The following is a 21,412-nucleotide window of genomic DNA, read 5'->3' as shown; positions in this document are numbered from 1 at the left end:
TACCTTTAGATAGTTGTGAACAGAGGTGAACTTGAACTGGTTTTGGGAAGGAATCTGGACCCCTGTTTGATATTTGGTCTGTAACCAACCAGTCCAGCTCTGATTCCTTTTTTCCATAGCACATCCATGCTGTCATTGCACCCACATCTGCTGCAAAACAGGGACATAAGTCTGCTTCAGGCTTGTGTGTTCAAGGTCTTAAAATGGTGTACGGAGCCCAGAGCTCAGCCCGGGCAGCACGGGGCACCCATGAAGGGAAATATTCACACGTTCCTTTTCCAGCACCCGGCAATCTGGGCTAAATCAGCTTCCAGTATCTTGGCCCCTCCACAAGACCTACTCCAGGCAAGCCATCTCTGACCTATGTTTGTTTAAAACAAACCTCATCTGGTATAAAAATGCCCCAAACATTTTTTCCCAGTGGGCACTCCCAGACTTTTGCTGCCATTACTGTGATTTTCATAGAATCACAAAATGGTTTGGGTTGGAAGGGACCTTCAAAGGTCGCCCAGTCCAATCTCTGCCATGGGTAGGGGTATCTTCAACTCAATCAGGTTGCTCACAGCCCTGCCCAGCCTGATCTTGAATGTTTCCAGGGATAGGGCATTAACCACCTCTCCGGGGAACCTGTCCCAGTGCCTCACCACCTTCACCATGAAAAATTTCTTCCTTATATCTAGTCTGAATCTCTCCTCTATTAATTTAAAACCAGTCCCTTTTGTGCTATCTCAACAGGCTGGACCAAAAAGTCTGTCCCCATCTTTCTGTAAGCCCCCTTTAACTACTGAAAGGCCACAACAAGGTGTCCACAGAGATTTCTCTTCTCGATGTCTTACCTGACTCCTTGCTACATTTAAATATGCTGGACCTAAAGAATCACCTCTTCTCTTCTTTGTGTACCCAAACCTCACTGGTCTGTGTTTGCAGAGCCACGTGGTCCCAGGTCCTTCCCTCTGAAAGCAGCTCCCAGGCCCAGCAGGATCCAGAGCTGCAGGGCAGGGTATTAAAGAGGGGGCTGCAAAGAGAAGATGGGTAAAAACCGGTGTGTGCATGGGTCATGTTGTGTTGTTGTCAACTGCTACTGATCCAAGCACAGCCCCAGACAGTGACAGCTAAGCCAGGACTCGTCCCCATGCTCCGTGCTGTGCATACCCAGGCTGCACTAGCTCTGCCTGCACTTGCAATTTTAAAGATGGACATAGCAGCAGGGAGAAGACGACACCACCCTTTCCAGGTTGAGAAAATCCTACTGGAAAACACAGCAAAAGTGGGCTGAAATACAGCCTGGATAGAGCTACAAAGTCCAGGACTAGTGGTCTTGAGGTGACACCCACTGGTGAGGAGCAAGACTGCAAGCAGGCTGTGATGTCTTGGTCACGCTGCCTTGAAAGAGCCATGGGCTGCGTCTTCAGTTTTCCAGACTGTCCTTAAGAGAGACCAGATGTAACTAGCACACCAAAAGAAATACCCTCAAAAGTGAATGCACACTCAACTGCAGCCTATGGCTGATCTGGGACTGCCTGTGCCTCCCAGCTCCAGAAATGTCCGTGGTAGTTTTGTAGTGATTATTTTAGGTATCAGCATGTTACAGATCTGCTAATAAGTTAGAATTAATTGACTTTATTTGATTTTATAAAATCATTTGGAATAAGAAATATATTTTAATGAAACTTGCAGTTGCACAGCAAAAGCTGCTATGAAATCCTCTGTACAGCCCTGTAGCAAGGCCAAAAGAATAGGTCAGAATCACCTAGTAGGAATGATTAGAACTTAGATAACCGACTTAAGATTAAAGATGATTGGATACAGTATTTACGGGTACACTAGGAGAATGCATTGAACTGTCAGAATGTAGAATTAATGGGAACTGGGGAGAGGATTTCTTTGCAGTTGACTAGTTTTCTGTATGTAGAAAGTGTATTGAAATGTCAGAATATGAGATTAATGGGAACTGGGAAGAGTCAACTGGAACAACTTGTAGTTACCTGCCAAGAAACCGTGAACTGTAGTAAAAGGTAATTCCGGCAGGGGAAGATCGCGACCACCGACTCATATACCACCTACCCATATACCATCTCCCCAGGCACACGGAGGGGTGGAGAATGATCTCCAGAGGTCCCCTGCAGCCCCCAGCATTGTGTGGTTCTGTGATTCCTGGCACTTGGGCTGAGGAAGAAGAGGCCAGGCTCCTTGAAGGACAACCCAAAATCTGACTGCACTCTCAGCATATGGGGGTATGGTATATGGGCTCACCGTGGGGTCTCGATACAAACCAGATCCCGCCTTTCCAAGGGGTCCAGACCCCCTGCTCAATGGGCAGCTGGTTGAGGTGCCCACCAGGCCCCTCTCTGCCAAGCTGCTTTCCAGCCGGGCGTCCGCAGCCTGTGCTGGTGCCGGGGCTTGTTCCTCCCCAGGGGCAGGACTCGGCACTTGTTGCACCCAGTGAGGTTCCTGCCAGCCCCTTTCTCCAGCCCAGCCTGGTCCTCCGAAGGCAGCGCAACCACTGGGGTGCCAGACACGACCACCCCCCATTTTGTGGGTGCCAGCAGTGCCCAGTGCCAGCCCGTCCCCACTGGGGCTGGGCACTGACGGTGTCGCAGCCCCAGCTGTGGGATGGATGGACGAGCCACAGCACCAGGGAGAGAGAAAACATTTCTTTTTTAACATTTCAGATGGGGGGGGGAGCTTCCCAGGCAGTTCCCAGCCCTGCACTCCCCCAGCTGCTCACTGGCAGGGGATCGTGCTCCTCTACTGCAACTAGCGCTGCCACGGCGGGGTCTTGCAGAAGCAGATGCAGCGTGGCCGCCACAGGCGTCTCCACCAGTCCTTTAGGCAGCTACACAGACAGCTGCAGACCTTCTGCAGGCATCGTCCTGCCCAGCACAGCGCTGGGGCCGCTTGGTCACATGCCCTGCCCGTGGGCACCTGCTGCTGGGGACTGGGCTCTGCCGGGGTGCTCCTGCCCACGGAGATGGTGTTGTCCTGGCCACTGGTGCTGCTTCTGCCTGGCCCTGTGGGGCAACTCTCGTTAACTTCGTTTGGGCTCGTCCTGCCCGCTTGTACAGGGCTGCTTCTGCCTGGCCCTGTGGGGCAGCTCTTGTTAACTTCGTTTGGGCTCCTCCTGCCCGCTTGTACAGGGCTGCTTCTGCCTGGCCCTGTGGGGCAGCTCTTGTTAACTTCGTTTGGGCTCGTCCTGCCCGCTTGTACAGGGCTGCTTCTGCCTGGCTCTGTGGGGCAACTGTTGTTAACTTCCTTTGGGCTCCTCCTGCCTGCTTGTACAGGGCTGCTTCTGCCTGGCCCTGTGGGGCAGCTCTCATTAACTTCGTTTGGGCTCGTCCTGCCCGCTTGTACAGGGCTGCTTCTGCCTGGCTCTGTGGGGCAACTGTTGTTAACTTCCTTCGGGCTCCTCCTGCGTGCTTTTACAGGTCTGCTTCTGCCTGGTCGCGTCTCCTTATGTTTGTCCTTGTTCCCACCTGCAGCATTGTCCTTGTCTGCATCCGCCCCCGGCAGCTTCACTCTAAGGCCCCTCTTGCGCGACACTCTGGGTCTCAGCAGCCCTGGCTGGGGCTGTTCCTCTTCCCTGGTGAGCAGGGGGGAAGGAACCCTGGGGAGGGCCCCAGCCCTTTCCGCCCCTTGCCACTTGGCTGTCAGCATCTGCAGAAACCTTTCGTACTGCTCGATGTTTTCGAGGGTGTCCTGAATGATGTACATGAACTCCTCAGTGTGGTTCTCTGTGACCATGGCCGAGGGGCTGCCTGGGGGTGGCTCCACATCGATGGGGCTGCTTCTGCCTGGTCGCATCTCCTTATGCTTGTCTTTGTCTCCACCTGCAGCATTGTCAGTATCTGTGTCCAACTGCGGCAGCTTCACTCTAAGGCCCCTCTTGCGCGACGCTCTGGGTCTCAGCAGCCCTGGCTGGGGCTGTTCCTCTTCCCTGGTGAGCAGGGGGGAAGGAACCCTGGGGAGGGCCCCAGCACAGGCCATGTTTTGACACATGGCTGTCAGCATCTGCAGAATCCCTTTGTACTGCTCGATCTTTTCGATGGTGTCCTGCATGATGCACTTTAACTCCTTAGTGCGGTTCTTTGTGCCTATGGCCGAGGGGCTGCCTGGGGGTGGCTCCACATCGATGGAGCTGCTTCTGCCTGGTCGTGTCTCCTTATGCTTGTCCTTGTTCCCATCTGCAGCATTGTCCTTGTCTGCATCCGCCCCCGGTAGCTTCACTCTAAGGCCCCTCTTGCGCGACGCTCTGGTTCTCAGCAGCCCTGGCTGGGGCTGTTCCTCTTCCCTGGTGAGCAGGGGGGAAGGAACCCTGGGGAGGGCCCCAGCACAGGCCACTTTTTGCCACTTGGCTATCTGCATCCGCAGAAACTTTTTGCACTGCTTGCTCAATTTGAGGGCGTCCTGGACTATATGGATGAGCTCTTCAGCGAGGTTCCCTGTGACCATGGCCGAGGGGCTGCCTGGGGGTGGCTCCACATCGATGGGGCTCTGCGCCCTGTCCCTGCCATCCGTGGGGAACTCCTCGTGCTTTGGCCCCTCTGGCAGCTCCAGTGGGATGTTGAAGCCAATTGGGAGCCCTGGCTGCCCCGCCAGCATGCAGATGGTTTTAAAAGAATACTGAGGTCCCAAGATGTTCATCGATGCTGGCTCTGCTGTTGCAGCCGGCCAGGGCTCTGGGAAGGAGCAGGGGGAGTTCAGTGAAGAGGAGCTGCTCCGGGACAGGGAGTGCGGCACGGTCTCTGGGGAGCAGCGCTCCACGCTTGACGCTTCCAGGCTTGCCCTGCAGAGGGGGAGAGGGAAGAGACCCCCGCTGCACCCGGCCCCTCCGGCAGGACTCACGGGCAGCACACCCTCCTTGGCGGCAGGCAGCGCTGCCCAGCGTGGGCAGGGGCAGGGCATGGGCTGAGGGTCTGGGGCAGGACCTGTGGGTGTCCCCTGCGCTTACCCCATCTCCACGGTTGGTGTGGGCTTCTCTGCTGCTCCATGTGCCTGGGGAGAAGCTGCCAAGAGAGGAGATGGTGTGAGTGGCCAGCAGCCCAGAGCCCCAGGCCAGGCCTTCTGCAGGGTGTCACCCGTTTCCAGGTCAATTGGGGCCGGAGCCACTCACTGCTCTCCTCCTCGAACCGGGCTCTTGTCGTGCTCGTCTGAGGCTCTGTCTTCTTCCTACGCCCCTGCAGGACCCCAGCAGCTGGGTGAGGAGACGGAAACAGCTCCCGGCCCCACACCTTAACCTCCCACCCTACCCCTCCCTGCACGGAGGGGCAGTGCAGTGCAACTGTCACCTACCCGGAGTCGCCTGAACTGCAGTATGGCCGAGACCAGGCTGAGCTGCAGCACGAGCATCATGACGTGGAGCATGTCAGACAGCGTGGGGATGTCGTGATGCCCCATGGCGCTGGCTGTGGTGTGGCCACGGTGCTCCGAGTTCTCAGCCCAGACCCACGGTGCAGATCCCCAGTGACCTACTGGGTCCCCAGTGAGAGGACACCCAGCACTGCCGGAGTGTGGCAGAGGCTGCAGTCTGCAGCCCGCCCAGACGGTGCCAGACGGCCCGCTGCCTTCCCCGTGGGGCGCGCACCCCCCTTTTATAGTACGGGAGGCAGCCGCCCCCGCCCCCCTTTGTGACATCACTGGGGCAGTCACAGCCCCCCTTTGTGAAAATTCCTGGGGCAGCCAGAGCCCCCCTTTCCCTCTGTGACACTGGACAACCCCTGTGACCTGTCGCAACGGAGGGAAGACACAGTCGCTCAATATGAGTGATCAGCAGACTTCGTTTATTGTCTCTTACAGTCACCTTTTATGCCTTGTTATAATTAGCTCATACATATTACAAAAGTTAAGCTCATTATTGGTTAGTTGCCTAAATACCAAGCCCGCCCCTTGTTTCTCTTCTGTAGTTATGTGTTCCCACCTGCAACGTTCTTTTCCCACCGAAATCTTCCTGTTATTGTGTAACAAGGACAGCCAAAGACAGTGTATTTTTGCTTTACTTCAGATCAGCTGAGAGCCATGTGCATTTTTGTCCAGCCAGCTGGACTATGTCTATGTGACCCTTTTCAGCTAGCCAGTTATCCACACCTGTGACCTTCCCTGGGGATTTGCGAAGCTCACTCACTCTCCCCTTCCCCCGCTGAGGGTGGGCAGGGAGAGCAGGGAAGCGGCCTCTCCGCGTAAGCCGGGAGACGTTTGAGCAGTGGCAAGCCATGGCTGCCTGGGAAATGCCGGTGCTTGACTGCTCCCCTCTTACTGAAAAGTTGAAGGACTGTAAGGCGTGCCTTTCCTCACCAGGGATGGCACGGGGCCATGTTAGCTGGCACGATTCAAAAGCTGTAGCAGATAGAATGACACCGCTTAGGAAGGAACGAGAAGCGTGACCAGGAAAAGCCACGGTGCGTGCTGTGTTGGGAGCCGCACAAGTGGCGGCCCAGAAGGAGAGGCGCCTGATTAAACCAACTAATGATGAAATGGTTAAACCCTTGCAAGAACATATAAAAACCCTGCAGAGCCAGCTAAGTGCTGAACGTAACAGCACTCAGCGACTCCACACGCTCTCTCAGATGCCTTGGATGGAGAACAAACTTCACGGTCCGAATGAGAGGAAGGGGGACAAGGATCTCCTGATCAGACAGATCTTAATTCTGTTGTGGATAGTCTGCTGGGATTTACAAGATCGGCACGGCGGGCCGAGAAACAGGGCCCAAGACCTTTGTACTTGTCTAAGGAGTTGGAAATGGACCGAGAAACGTTTTACCCCACTGGGGTTGGGCACTGACGGTGTCGCAGCCCCAGCTGTGGGATGGATGGACGAGCCACAGCACCAGGGATAGAGAAAACATTTCTTTTTTAATATTTCAGAGGGGGGGAGCTTCCCAGGCAGTTCCCAGCCCTGCACTCCCCCAGCTGCTCACTGGCAGGGGATCGTGCTCCTCTACTGCAACTAGCGCTGCCACGGCGGGGTCTTGCAGAAGCAGATGCAGCGTGGCCGCCACAGGCGTCTCCACCAGTCCTCTAGGCAGCTCCCCGTGGGCACCTGCTGCTGGGGACTGGGCTCTGCCGGGGTGCTCCTGCCCACGGAGATGGTGTTGTCCTGGCCACTGGTGCTGCTTCTGCCTGGCTCTGTGGGGCAACTGTTGTTAACTTCCTTTGGGCTCCTCCTGCGTGCTTTTACAGGTCTGCTTCTGCCTGGTCGCGTCTCCTTATGTTTGTCCTTGTCCCCACCTGCAGCATTGTCCTTGTCTGCATCCGCCCCCGGCAGCTCCACTCTAAGGCCCCTCTTGCGCGACACTCTGGGTCTCAGCAGCCCTGGCTGGGGCTGTTCCTCTTCCCTGGTGAGCAGGGGGGAAGGAACCCTGGGGAGGGCCCCAGCACAGGCCGCCCCTCGCCACTTGGCTGTCAGCATCTGCAGAAACCTTTCGTACTGCTCGATGTTTTCGAGGGTGTCCTGCATGATGCACATGAACTCCTCAGTGTGGTTCTCTGTGACCATGGCCGAGGGGCTGCCAGGGGGTGGCTGCACATCGATGGGGCAGCTTCTACCTCGTCGCGTCTCCTTATGTTTGTCCTTGTCCCCATCTGCAGCATTGTCCTTGTCTGCATCCGCCCCCGGTAGCTTCACTCTAAGGCCCCTCTTGCGCGACACTCTGGCTCTCAGCAGCCCTGGCTGGGGCTGTTCCTCTTCCCTGGTGAGCAGGGGGGAAGGAACCCTGGGGAGGGCCCCAGCACAGGCCGCCTTTTGACACATGGCTGTCAGCCTCTGCAGAAACCTTTCGTACTGCTCGGTCACTTTGAGGGTGTCCTGCGTGATGCACATTAACTCCTTAGTGCGGTTCTTTGTGACTATGGCTGAGGGGCTGCCTGGGGGTGGCTCCACATCGATGGAGCTGCTTCTGCCTGGTCGCGTCTCCTTATGTTTGTCCTTGTCCCCATCTGCAGCATTGTCAGTATCTGTGTCCGACTGCGGCAGCTTCACTCTAAGGCCCCTCTTGCGCGACGCTCTGGGTCTCAGCAGCCCTGGCTGGGGCTGTTCCTCTTCCCTGGTGAGCAGGGGGGAAGGAACCCTGGGGAGGGCCCCAGCACAGGCCGCCCCTCCACACTTGGCTATCTGCATCCGCAGAAACTTCTTGCACTGCTTGGTCATTTTGAGGGCGTCCTGGACTATATGGATGAGCTCTTCAGCGAGGTTCTCTGTGACCATGGCGGAGGGGCTGCCTGGGGGTGGCTCCACATCGACGGGGCTCTGCGCCCTGTCCCTGCCATCCGTGGGGAACTCCTCGTGCTTTGGCCCCTCTGGCAGCTCCAGTGGGATGTTGAAGCCAGTTGGGAGCCCTGGCTGCCCCGCCAGCATGCAGATGGTTTTAAAAGAATACTGAGGTCCCAAGATGTTCATCGATGCTGGCTCTGCTGTTGCAGCCGGCCAGGGCTCTGGGAAGGAGCAGGGGGAGTTCAGTGAAGAGGAGCTGCTCCGGGACAGGGAGTGCGGCACGGTCTCTGGGGAGCAGCGCTCCACGCTTGACGCTTCCAGGCTTGCCCTGCAGAGGGGGAGAGGGAAGAGACCCCCGCTGCACCCGGCCCCTCCGGCGGGACTCACGGGCAGCACACCCTCCTTGGCGGCAGGCAGCGCTGCCCAGCGTGGGCAGGGGCAGGGCATGGGCTGAGGGTCTGGGGCAGGACCTGTGGGTGTCCCCTGCGCTTACCCCATCTCCACGGTTGGTGTGGGCTTCTCTGCTGCTCCATGTGCCTGGGGAGAAGCTGCCAAGAGAGGAGATGGTGTGAGTGGCCAGCAGCCCAGAGCCCCAGGCCAGGCCTTCTGCAGGGTGTCACCCGTTTCCAGGTCAATTGGGGCCGGAGCCACTCACCGCTCTCCTCCTCGAACCGGGCTCTTGTCGTGCTCGTCTGAGGCTCTGTCTTCTTCCTACGCCCCTGCAGGACCCCAGCAGCTGGGTGAGGAGACGGAAACAGCTCCCGGCCCCACACCTTAACCTCCCACCCTACCCCTCCCTGCACGGAGGGGCAGTGCAGTGCAACTGTCACCTACCCGGAGTCGCCTGAACTGCAGTATGGCCGAGACCAGGCTGAGCTGCAGCACGAGCATCATGACGTGGAGCATGTCAGACAGCGTGGGGATGTCGTGATGCCCCATGGCGCTGGCTGTGGTGTGGCCACGGTGCTCCGAGTTCTCAGCCCAGACCCACGGTGCAGATCCCCAGTGACCTACTGGGTCCCCAGTGAGAGGACACCCAGCACTGCCGGAGTGTGGCAGAGGCTGCAGTCTGCAGCCCGCCCAGACGGTGCCAGACGGCCCACTGCCTTCCCCGTGGGGCGCGCACCCCCCTTTTATAGTACGGGAGGCAGCCGCCCCCGCCCCCCTTTGTGACATCACTGGGGCAGTCACAGCCCCCCTTTGTGAAAATTCCTGGGGCAGCCAGAGCCCCCCTTTCCCTTTGTGGCACTGGACAACCCCTGTGACCCGTTGCGACGGAGGGAAGACACAGTCACTCAGTATGAGTGATCAGCAGACTTCGTTTATTGCCTCTTACAGTCACCTTTTATGCCTTCTTATAATTAGCTCATACATATTACAAAAGTTAAGCTCATTATTGGTTAGTTGCCTAAATACCAAGCCCGCCCCTTGTTTCTCTTCTGTAGTTATGTGTTCCCACCTGCAACATTCTTTTCCCACCGAAATCTTCCTGTTATTGTGTAACAAGGACAGCCAAAGACAGTGTATTTTTGCTTTACTTCAGATCAGCTGAGAGCCATGTGCATTTTTGTCCAGCCAGCTGGACTATGTCTATGTGACCCTTTTCAGCTAGCCAGTTATCCACACCTGTGACCTTCCCTGGGGATTTGCGAAGCTCACTCACTCTCCCCTTCCCCCGCTGAGGGTGGGCAGGGAGAGCAGGGAAGCGGCCTCTCCGCGTAAGCCGGGAGACGTTTGAGCAGTGGCAAGCCATGGCTGCCTGGGAAATGCCGGTGCTTGACTGCTCCCCTCTTACTGAAAAGTTGAAGGACTGTAAGGCGTGCCTTTCCTCACCAGGGATGGCACGGGGCCATGTTAGCTGGCACGATTCAAAAGCTGTAGCAGATAGAATGACACCGCTTAGGAAGGAACGAGAAGCGTGACCAGGAAAAGCCACGGTGCGTGCTGTGTTGGGAGCCGCACGAGTGGCGGCCCAGAAGGAGAGGCGCCTGATTAAACCAACTAATGATGAAATGGTTAAACCCTTGCAAGAACATATAAAAACCCTGCAGAGCCAGCTAAGTGCTGAACGTAACAGCACTCAGCGACTCCACACGCTCTCTCAGATGCCTTGGATGGAGAACAAACTTCACGGTCCGAATGAGAGGAAGGGGGACAAGGATCTCCTGATCAGACAGATCTTAATTCTGTTGTGGATAGTCTGCTGGGATTTACAAGATCGGCACGGCGGGCCGAGAAACAGGGCCCAAGACCTTTGTACTTGTCTAAGGAGTTGGAAATGGACCGAGAAACGTTTTACCCCACTGGGGTTGGGCACTGACGGTGTCGCAGCCCCAGCTGTGGGATGGATGGACGAGCCACAGCACCAGGGATAGAGAAAACATTTCTTTTTTAATATTTCAGAGGGGGGGAGCTTCCCAGGCAGTTCCCAGCCCTGCACTCCCCCAGCTGCTCACTGGCAGGGGATCGTGCTCCTCTACTGCAACTAGCGCTGCCACGGCGGGGTCTTGCAGAAGCAGATGCAGCGTGGCCGCCACAGGCGTCTCCACCAGTCCTCTAGGCAGCTCCCCGTGGGCACCTGCTGCTGGGGACTGGGCTCTGCCGGGGTGCTCCTGCCCACGGAGATGGTGTTGTCCTGGCCACTGGTGCTGCTTCTGCCTGGCTCTGTGGAGCAACTGTTGTTAACTTCCTTTGGGCTCCTCCTGCGTGCTTTTACAGGTCTGCTTCTGCCTGGTCGCGTCTCCTTATGTTTGTCCTTGTCCCCACCTGCAGCATTGTCCTTGTCTGCATCCGCCCCCGGCAGCTCCACTCTAAGGCCCCTCTTGCGCGACACTCTGGCTCTCAGCAGCCCTGGCTGGGGCTGTTCCTCTTCCCTGGTGAGCAGGGGGGAAGGAACCCTGGGGAGGGCCCCAGCACAGGCCGCCCCTCGCCACTTGGCTGTCAGCATCTGCAGAAACCTTTCGTACTGCTCGATGTTTTCGAGGGTGTCCTGCATGATGCACATGAACTCCTCAGTGTGGTTCTCTGTGACCATGGCCGAGGGGCTGCCAGGGGGTGGCTGCACATCGATGGGGCAGCTTCTACCTCGTCGCGTCTCCTTATGTTTGTCCTTGTCCCCATCTGCAGCATTGTCCTTGTCTGCATCCGCCCCCGGTAGCTTCACTCTAAGGCCCCTCTTGCGCGACACTCTGGCTCTCAGCAGCCCTGGCTGGGGCTGTTCCTCTTCCCTGGTGAGCAGGGGGGAAGGAACCCTGGGGAGGGCCCCAGCACAGGCCGCCTTTTGACACATGGCTGTCAGCCTCTGCAGAAACCTTTCGTACTGCTCGGTCACTTTGAGGGTGTCCTGCGTGATGCACATTAACTCCTTAGTGCGGTTCTTTGTGACTATGGCTGAGGGGCTGCCTGGGGGTGGCTCCACATCGATGGAGCTGCTTCTGCCTGGTCGCGTCTCCTTATGTTTGTCCTTGTCCCCATCTGCAGCATTGTCAGTATCTGTGTCCGACTGCGGCAGCTTCACTCTAAGGCCCCTCTTGCGCGACGCTCTGGGTCTCAGCAGCCCTGGCTGGGGCTGTTCCTCTTCCCTGGTGAGCAGGGGGGAAGGAACCCTGGGGAGGGCCCCAGCACAGGCCGCCCCTCCACACTTGGCTATCTGCATCCGCAGAAACTTCTTGCACTGCTTGGTCATTTTGAGGGCGTCCTGGACTATATGGATGAGCTCTTCAGCGAGGTTCTCTGTGACCATGGCGGAGGGGCTGCCTGGGGGTGGCTCCACATCGACGGGGCTCTGCGCCCTGTCCCTGCCATCCGTGGGGAACTCCTCGTGCTTTGGCCCCTCTGGCAGCTCCAGTGGGATGTTGAAGCCAGTTGGGAGCCCTGGCTGCCCCGCCAGCATGCAGATGGTTTTAAAAGAATACTGAGGTCCCAAGATGTTCATCGATGCTGGCTCTGCTGTTGCAGCCGGCCAGGGCTCTGGGAAGGAGCAGGGGGAGTTCAGTGAAGAGGAGCTGCTCCGGGACAGGGAGTGCGGCACGGTCTCTGGGGAGCAGCGCTCCACGCTTGACGCTTCCAGGCTTGCCCTGCAGAGGGGGAGAGGGAAGAGACCCCCGCTGCACCCGGCCCCTCCGGCGGGACTCACGGGCAGCACACCCTCCTTGGCGGCAGGCAGCGCTGCCCAGCGTGGGCAGGGGCAGGGCATGGGCTGAGGGTCTGGGGCAGGACCTGTGGGTGTCCCCTGCGCTTACCCCATCTCCACGGTTGGTGTGGGCTTCTCTGCTGCTCCATGTGCCTGGGGAGAAGCTGCCAAGAGAGGAGATGGTGTGAGTGGCCAGCAGCCCAGAGCCCCAGGCCAGGCCTTCTGCAGGGTGTCACCCGTTTCCAGGTCAATTGGGGCCGGAGCCACTCACCGCTCTCCTCCTCGAACCGGGCTCTTGTCGTGCTCGTCTGAGGCTCTGTCTTCTTCCTACGCCCCTGCAGGACCCCAGCAGCTGGGTGAGGAGACGGAAACAGCTCCCGGCCCCACACCTTAACCTCCCACCCTACCCCTCCCTGCACGGAGGGGCAGTGCAGTGCAACTGTCACCTACCCGGAGTCGCCTGAACTGCAGTATGGCCGAGACCAGGCTGAGCTGCAGCACGAGCATCATGACGTGGAGCATGTCAGACAGCGTGGGGATGTCGTGATGCCCCATGGCGCTGGCTGTGGTGTGGCCACGGTGCTCCGAGTTCTCAGCCCAGACCCACGGTGCAGATCCCCAGTGACCTACTGGGTCCCCAGTGAGAGGACACCCAGCACTGCCGGAGTGTGGCAGAGGCTGCAGTCTGCAGCCCGCCCAGACGGTGCCAGACGGCCCACTGCCTTCCCCGTGGGGCGCGCACCCCCCTTTTATAGTACGGGAGGCAGCCGCCCCCGCCCCCCTTTGTGACATCACTGGGGCAGTCACAGCCCCCCTTTGTGAAAATTCCTGGGGCAGCCAGAGCCCCCCTTTCCCTCTGTGACACTGGACAACCCCTGTGACCCGTTGCGACGGAGGGAAGACACAGTCACTCAGTATGAGTGATCAGCAGACTTCGTTTATTGCCTCTTACAGTCACCTTTTATGCCTTCTTATAATTAGCTCATACATATTACAAAAGTTAAGCTCATTATTGGTTAGTTGCCTAAATACCAAGCCCGCCCCTTGTTTCTCTTCTGTAGTTATGTGTTCCCACCTGCAACATTCTTTTCCCACCGAAATCTTCCTGTTATTGTGTAACAAGGACAGCCAAAGACAGTGTATTTTTGCTTTACTTCAGATCAGCTGAGAGCCATGTGCATTTTTGTCCAGCCAGCTGGACTATGTCTATGTGACCCTTTTCAGCTAGCCAGTTATCCACACCTGTGACCTTCCCTGGGGATTTGCGAAGCTCACTCACTCTCCCCTTCCCCCGCTGAGGGTGGGCAGGGAGAGCAGGGAAGCGGCCTCTCCGCGTAAGCCGGGAGACGTTTGAGCAGTGGCAAGCCATGGCTGCCTGGGAAATGCCGGTGCTTGACTGCTCCCCTCTTACTGAAAAGTTGAAGGACTGTAAGGCGTGCCTTTCCTCACCAGGGATGGCACGGGGCCATGTTAGCTGGCACGATTCAAAAGCTGTAGCAGATAGAATGACACCGCTTAGGAAGGAACGAGAAGCGTGACCAGGAAAAGCCACGGTGCGTGCTGTGTTGGGAGCCGCACGAGTGGCGGCCCAGAAGGAGAGGCGCCTGATTAAACCAACTAATGATGAAATGGTTAAACCCTTGCAAGAACATATAAAAACCCTGCAGAGCCAGCTAAGTGCTGAACGTAACAGCACTCAGCGACTCCACACGCTCTCTCAGATGCCTTGGATGGAGAACAAACTTCACGGTCCGAATGAGAGGAAGGGGGACAAGGATCTCCTGATCAGACAGATCTTAATTCTGTTGTGGATAGTCTGCTGGGATTTACAAGATCGGCACGGCGGGCCGAGAAACAGGGCCCAAGACCTTTGTACTTGTCTAAGGAGTTGGAAATGGACCGAGAAACGTTTTACCCCACTGGGGTTGGGCACTGACGGTGTCGCAGCCCCAGCTGTGGGATGGATGGACGAGCCACAGCACCAGGGATAGAGAAAACATTTCTTTTTTAATATTTCAGAGGGGGGGAGCTTCCCAGGCAGTTCCCAGCCCTGCACTCCCCCAGCTGCTCACTGGCAGGGGATCGTGCTCCTCTACTGCAACTAGCGCTGCCACGGCGGGGTCTTGCAGAAGCAGATGCAGCGTGGCCGCCACAGGCGTCTCCACCAGTCCTCTAGGCAGCTCCCCGTGGGCACCTGCTGCTGGGGACTGGGCTCTGCCGGGGTGCTCCTGCCCACGGAGATGGTGTTGTCCTGGCCACTGGTGCTGCTTCTGCCTGGCTCTGTGGAGCAACTGTTGTTAACTTCCTTTGGGCTCCTCCTGCGTGCTTTTACAGGTCTGCTTCTGCCTGGTCGCGTCTCCTTATGTTTGTCCTTGTCCCCACCTGCAGCATTGTCCTTGTCTGCATCCGCCCCCGGCAGCTCCACTCTAAGGCCCCTCTTGCGCGACACTCTGGCTCTCAGCAGCCCTGGCTGGGGCTGTTCCTCTTCCCTGGTGAGCAGGGGGGAAGGAACCCTGGGGAGGGCCCCAGCACAGGCCGCCCCTCGCCACTTGGCTGTCAGCATCTGCAGAAACCTTTCGTACTGCTCGATGTTTTCGAGGGTGTCCTGCATGATGCACATGAACTCCTCAGTGTGGTTCTCTGTGACCATGGCCGAGGGGCTGCCAGGGGGTGGCTGCACATCGATGGGGCAGCTTCTACCTCGTCGCGTCTCCTTATGTTTGTCCTTGTCCCCATCTGCAGCATTGTCCTTGTCTGCATCCGCCCCCGGTAGCTTCACTCTAAGGCCCCTCTTGCGCGACACTCTGGCTCTCAGCAGCCCTGGCTGGGGCTGTTCCTCTTCCCTGGTGAGCAGGGGGGAAGGAACCCTGGGGAGGGCCCCAGCACAGGCCGCCTTTTGACACATGGCTGTCAGCCTCTGCAGAAACCTTTCGTACTGCTCGGTCACTTTGAGGGTGTCCTGCGTGATGCACATTAACTCCTTAGTGCGGTTCTTTGTGACTATGGCTGAGGGGCTGCCTGGGGGTGGCTCCACATCGATGGAGCTGCTTCTGCCTGGTCGCGTCTCCTTATGTTTGTCCTTGTCCCCATCTGCAGCATTGTCAGTATCTGTGTCCGACTGCGGCAGCTTCACTCTAAGGCCCCTCTTGCGCGACGCTCTGGGTCTCAGCAGCCCTGGCTGGGGCTGTTCCTCTTCCCTGGTGAGCAGGGGGGAAGGAACCCTGGGGAGGGCCCCAGCACAGGCCGCCCCTCCACACTTGGCTATCTGCATCCGCAGAAACTTCTTGCACTGCTTGGTCATTTTGAGGGCGTCCTGGACTATATGGATGAGCTCTTCAGCGAGGTTCTCTGTGACCATGGCGGAGGGGCTGCCTGGGGGTGGCTCCACATCGACGGGGCTCTGCGCCCTGTCCCTGCCATCCGTGGGGAACTCCTCGTGCTTTGGCCCCTCTGGCAGCTCCAGTGGGATGTTGAAGCCAGTTGGGAGCCCTGGCTGCCCCGCCAGCATGCAGATGGTTTTAAAAGAATACTGAGGTCCCAAGATGTTCATCGATGCTGGCTCTGCTGTTGCAGCCGGCCAGGGCTCTGGGAAGGAGCAGGGGGAGTTCAGTGAAGAGGAGCTGCTCCGGGACAGGGAGTGCGGCACGGTCTCTGGGGAGCAGCGCTCCACGCTTGACGCTTCCAGGCTTGCCCTGCAGAGGGGGAGAGGGAAGAGACCCCCGCTGCACCCGGCCCCTCCGGCGGGACTCACGGGCAGCACACCCTCCTTGGCGGCAGGCAGCGCTGCCCAGCGTGGGCAGGGGCAGGGCATGGGCTGAGGGTCTGGGGCAGGACCTGTGGGTGTCCCCTGCGCTTACCCCATCTCCACGGTTGGTGTGGGCTTCTCTGCTGCTCCATGTGCCTGGGGAGAAGCTGCCAAGAGAGGAGATGGTGTGAGTGGCCAGCAGCCCAGAGCCCCAGGCCAGGCCTTCTGCAGGGTGTCACCCGTTTCCAGGTCAATTGGGGCCGGAGCCACTCACCGCTCTCCTCCTCGAACCGGGCTCTTGTCGTGCTCGTCTGAGGCTCTGTCTTCTTCCTACGCCCCTGCAGGACCCCAGCAGCTGGGTGAGGAGACGGAAACAGCTCCCGGCCCCACACCTTAACCTCCCACCCTACCCCTCCCTGCACGGAGGGGCAGTGCAGTGCAACTGTCACCTACCCGGAGTCGCCTGAACTGCAGTATGGCCGAGACCAGGCTGAGCTGCAGCACGAGCATCATGACGTGGAGCATGTCAGACAGCGTGGGGATGTCGTGATGCCCCATGGCGCTGGCTGTGGTGTGGCCACGGTGCTCCGAGTTCTCAGCCCAGACCCACGGTGCAGATCCCCAGTGACCTACTGGGTCCCCAGTGAGAGGACACCCAGCACTGCCGGAGTGTGGCAGAGGCTGCAGTCTGCAGCCCGCCCAGACGGTGCCAGACGGCCCACTGCCTTCCCCGTGGGGCGCGCACCCCCCTTTTATAGTACGGGAGGCAGCCGCCCCCGCCCCCCTTTGTGACATCACTGGGGCAGTCACAGCCCCCCTTTGTGAAAATTCCTGGGGCAGCCAGAGCCCCCCTTTCCCTTTGTGGCACTGGACAACCCCTGTGACCCGTTGCGACGGAGGGAAGACACAGTCACTCAGTATGAGTGATCAGCAGACTTCGTTTATTGCCTCTTACAGTCACCTTTTATGCCTTCTTATAATTAGCTCATACATATTACAAAAGTTAAGCTCATTATTGGTTAGTTGCCTAAATACCAAGCCCGCCCCTTGTTTCTCTTCTGTAGTTATGTGTTCCCACCTGCAACGTTCTTTTCCCACCGAAATCTTCCTGTTATTGTGTAACAAGGACAGCCAAAGACAGTGTATTTTTGCTTTACTTCAGATCAGCTGAGAGCCATGTGCATTTTTGTCCAGCCAGCTGGACTATGTCTATGTGACCCTTTTCAGCTAGCCAGTTATCCACACCTGTGACCTTCCCTGGGGATTTGCGAAGCTCACTCACTCTCCCCTTCCCCCGCTGAGGGTGGGCAGGGAGAGCAGGGAAGCGGCCTCTCCGCGTAAGCCGGGAGACGTTTGAGCAGTGGCAAGCCATGGCTGCCTGGGAAATGCCGGTGCTTGACTGCTCCCCTCTTACTGAAAAGTTGAAGGACTGTAAGGCGTGCCTTTCCTCACCAGGGATGGCACGGGGCCATGTTAGCTGGCACGATTCAAAAGCTGTAGCAGATAGAATGACACCACTTAGGAAGGAACGAGAAGCGTGACCAGGAAAAGCCACGGTGCGTGCTGTGTTGGGAGCCGCACGAGTGGCGGCCCAGAAGGAGAGGCGCCTGATTAAACCAACTAATGATGAAATGGTTAAACCCTTGCAAGAACATATAAAAACCCTGCAGAGCCAGCTAAGTGCTGAACGTAACAGCACTCAGCGACTCCACACGCTCTCTCAGATGCATTGGACGGAGAACAAACTTCACGGTCCGAATGAGAGGAAGGGGGACAAGGATCTCCTGATCAGACAGATCTTAATTCTGTTGTGGATAGTCTGCTGGGATTTACAAGATCGGCACGGCTGGCCGAGAAACAGGGCCCAAGACCTTTGTACTTGTCTAAGGAGTTGGAAATGGACCGAGAAATATTTTACCCCAAGAATGAAGAAGTCCTAATGAGGTCGGTGATTAAGCTGAGACCACCGACAGCAGCCAAGGTGGGGAAGCCCCACACGTTACTATCCAGACGGTGCCGCACTCGGCAGCCAAAGTGTCGAAATTCCAGGAAAAATACACCAGGTTAGCTCAAGAAACTGAGACAGAGTATGTATGGAGAGTATCACTGACAGGAGGCTATCGAGTCCTGCTGTTGGAAGACGAGGCCCAAGGGTACTGGGGGCCAGGGGTTTCCTAACTGCTGATGACCCAAGGGGGCCGTGGTCGCTAACTCTACAAGCTGCCTATTGAGCAGGGGACCCGGACCCCTTGGAAAGGGGGGATCCAGTATGTATCGAGACCCCATGGTGAACCCATACACCATGAATATAACGTCCCGTTATGCCCGAGTTGGCGTGTTCAAATTCGTAACAAAAGAGGTACGTCCACCATAATCGCTCTTTCATAATCAAGCACTTTCATAGCGTGGTCCCTCAAACGTTAAACAAACGTGGTCCTTAAACATTCCAGATAATAGAGTTGAAACGTGGGTAATAAATCCCCTACCCCATGAATACTCCCCTAAGGAATTGTTCATAAAAACTACCACCATAGAGCTACTTTTAAAGATACTTTTATTTACAGCAACACAAAGAGCAGTAAAAAAAAAACCAAAAAAACCCGACAGGTAAGATATGCAGCCACTTGTAACTGTCCCTCTTAATCCCCTGCGCTGCCTCCCTTGCCCTCTGCAATACTCCAGCTGATCCCCTCCGGCCCTCCTGGGTGCCGACGGGGTGTCCCCCATGCCCCCGGCGCTGAGTGCTCCCCTCTTCCCACAGGGATGCTGCCTGGGAGGAGGAGGGCTCTCTCCTCGACTTGGTGCTCTGGCAGAGCTCCTGCGACACCGACCAGTGCCTGTGCCCTCTGGGCCGGGACCAGGCAGAGCAGGCAGGATGAGTGCCGGTGGTCCTGTTACCGAAATCTCGGAATGAAGAACTTATCGACACCAATGTGATGTAGATAAGCAGACACTTCTTTATTGACGGCCGGGTGCGTGAGCGAGTCCTCTCACGATCAACGCACGCCAGGTCCCAAAATCAGACACCATATATAGAACTTATTCATACATATTCATTAAGTATTCAAGCATAACCATGATATTTCCCATAAATCATTAACATATTCTCCTCCTATATCCGATTCTGCGCAGTAGAGCTTAGAAAGGTCTAGAAATGGGTCTGGGGTACGATTTGGGTAGGTGGTATATGAGTCGGTGGTCGCGATCTCCCCCTGCCGGAATCACCTTTTACTAAAGTTCACGGTTTCTTGGCAGGCATCTACAAGCTGTTCCAGTCGACTCTCCCCAGTTCCCATTAATCTCATATTCTGACATTTCAATACACCTCTGCATACAGAAGACTGGTTAAATACAAAGAAACCTTTCAACCCTAAAGTTATTACCTATGTTTTCACAATAGTTCCAGCCCCTTCTTCTAGCCTTGGTACAGGACGTACAGAAGATCCCATAACAACTTTTACTGTGTAGCTATAAGTTTCTTATAAATTGTTTTTTTTCTTATCCTTCTATATTTTAATTTTATTAAATGATTTTATAAAATCAATTAATCAATCAAATAAAGTCAATCAATCTTAACTTATTAACAAATCGATAACAGTCCCGGACCCCGCAGCCCCAGTGAGGACACGATGCCTTCGTCTCCTCTGACGGGCAGGGGTGGAGGTTCCCTGGGATGCTGAGCCAGGCATGGCGCAGGGTGCGTTCTGGCAGCTCAGCCCCGGCTGCCAGGACGGGAGCAGGGGAGAGCTGGGCTCGGCACAGTGCCGGGGCTGTCGGCCCACAGCTCGGGGACTGTTGGTGGCGGCAGGTACCGTTGCTCTCCGCAGGCCCTGGAGAGTCCTGGTCTGCAGCTCCTGTGGCTCCCGTGGGACCCACCAGTGCTGCTCTGCCCTGGAAGATGCCACTGAGTCCTGGGAGTGCAGGGACTGCAGCGGCACGCACAGCGGTGAGTGGTGCAGTGGGGCATATCTAGTGCCATTCTATTTGTAAAGTCATTCTGGAGGTCACCTGTAATTATATATTCAATTCCTTAAACCCCTTTTTGTTAACGTTTGCTAATTTTTCCACTTGACCAGTTGACCAGTTAACTGATAGACCCATGCTCTGTTTCTATATGAAGCTATAGGATTTAAAAGCGATTCAAGTGTCCAGCCAGTTTTCACTCCTGTAAATGGTTCATTCCAAATATCATCATTTATCCCAGATCTCTTTATTCGTTTCAATTCTAAATTCTCTAGAGATCCTTTAAATGGTGATTTCTTCCAAATTGGACACAATGTTGGCATGCCTAAAGTGATTTGTTTCACCTTACCATCTAATGGTAAATTTGTGGTCCAGGTTCCATCACTTAATGCCCAAACTAAATGTCCTGGACTTCAAATAGTCGTTTTACTACAACTAAACAAAGTTCCTTTCCTAACTGTAAAAGTGCTGGTTAAATTGAGAGTGTTCTTAAGACCTCGACAAAAACAACCATATTTTAAAACAGTGGCCTACGGAGGAATTCTTTGGATTACTAAGTCTGCATTACTACAATCATACACTTTTTCACATTTCCACCATGGCACTACTTTATTTTCCTTCTCTCCCGATGAAGTTGACCTATCATCTACCCAGGGTAATACTAAAAAAACCTTTCCATCCCAGGTAAAACACCAAGAAGTTCTTGCTATATACTGAAAATGGGAAAATATGGACATAGACCATATAGAGTCCCATTGTTCTACTAATTGGGTACCTTGGCCAGTTTTGTTACACTTCCATTTCATGATACTTCTGCTCACATTGGTTTTAAGTTGTTCATCATAAGAACACCATCCTAACTGGAGATTTGGACCCCCAGGAAGAACTCAAGCTATGGCACTAGGTCGGGATCCTGTTATAAAATCATAATTCAATAGTTTGGTGGTTTGTTTTTTGGTTTTTGGGTTTTTTTGGTTTTTTTTTACAATCTGTTTCTTTACCTGGTGACTTCCACTGTTTTCTAATAACCTTTACTTGTTCATACCATTGAGTTACTGGCCTTTGTTCACAATAGGTGGTTTCATTTTTACGTTCCAGATTAGTCAGATTCATAGTTAAAATTCCCCATGGAATAGATTCACCTACTGCCCTCGGTATTGGCAAACAAGCAGTGATCTGCGTGACATTTTGTAAATTGGCAAATTCTTTAGTCAATCCTACCAACAAATTTTCCTCAGCCATTTGTTTGGGAATTCCAATCACTTGTTCTGTTTCTACTTGTCTTTTGTTCCTGTCCACCAAGCCAGCCCATGATCCCACCAACATTACCAACCAAAAGAAAATCCAAAACCCAATCATAACCTGATAT

At 55.8% G+C, this 21,412-nt stretch overlaps 1 protein-coding gene across 3 annotated transcripts; it reads right to left on the bottom strand.

The window, feature by feature from the left end:
* Positions 1 to 2,351: 2,351 nt before the first annotated feature.
* Positions 2,352 to 18,786, bottom strand: LOC129735339 (uncharacterized). Of its 3 annotated transcripts, none has more exons than XM_055701654.1 (6): positions 17,326 to 18,786; positions 16,193 to 16,958; positions 14,718 to 16,027; positions 10,970 to 11,677; positions 7,540 to 7,929; positions 2,352 to 3,149 (listed from the first exon to the last, which is right to left on the bottom strand). In XM_055701654.1, the coding sequence occupies exons 2-6, from the start codon at positions 16,195 to 16,197 to the stop codon at positions 2,758 to 2,760; spliced, it is 2,805 nt and encodes a 934-aa protein (XP_055557629.1). In that variant the 5' UTR covers positions 16,198 to 16,958; positions 17,326 to 18,786; the 3' UTR covers positions 2,352 to 2,757. The 3 variants fall into 3 exon arrangements, with proteins under 3 accessions (XP_055557629.1, XP_055557630.1, XP_055557628.1); XM_055701655.1 differs by lacking the exon at positions 2,352 to 3,149 and having other exon boundaries at positions 6,828 to 7,929; positions 14,718 to 15,262; positions 15,617 to 16,027; XM_055701653.1 differs by lacking the exon at positions 2,352 to 3,149 and having other exon boundaries at positions 6,828 to 7,929; positions 16,193 to 16,247; positions 16,355 to 16,958.
* Positions 18,787 to 21,412: the final 2,626 nt, after the last annotated feature.

Source organism: Falco cherrug, chromosome 2 (assembly GCF_023634085.1).
Source record: "Falco cherrug isolate bFalChe1 chromosome 2, bFalChe1.pri, whole genome shotgun sequence".
Classification (NCBI taxonomy): Eukaryota; Metazoa; Chordata; class Aves; order Falconiformes; family Falconidae; genus Falco; species Falco cherrug.
The sequence above is the reverse complement of the archived record's forward strand: the minus strand, read 5'-3'. Positions and strand labels throughout refer to the sequence as shown.

Bases quoted from the DNA above. Each gene is read 5' to 3' on its own strand.
- LOC129735339 (XM_055701653.1), bottom strand. The intron at 11,678-14,717 runs GTGGGGACAAGG...ACAATGCTGCAG, and splicing joins AGACAAGGACAATGCTGCAG to ATGGGGACAAGGACAAACAT. The intron at 7,930-10,969 runs GTGGGGACAAGG...ACAATGCTGCAG, and splicing joins AGACAAGGACAATGCTGCAG to ATGGGGACAAGGACAAACAT.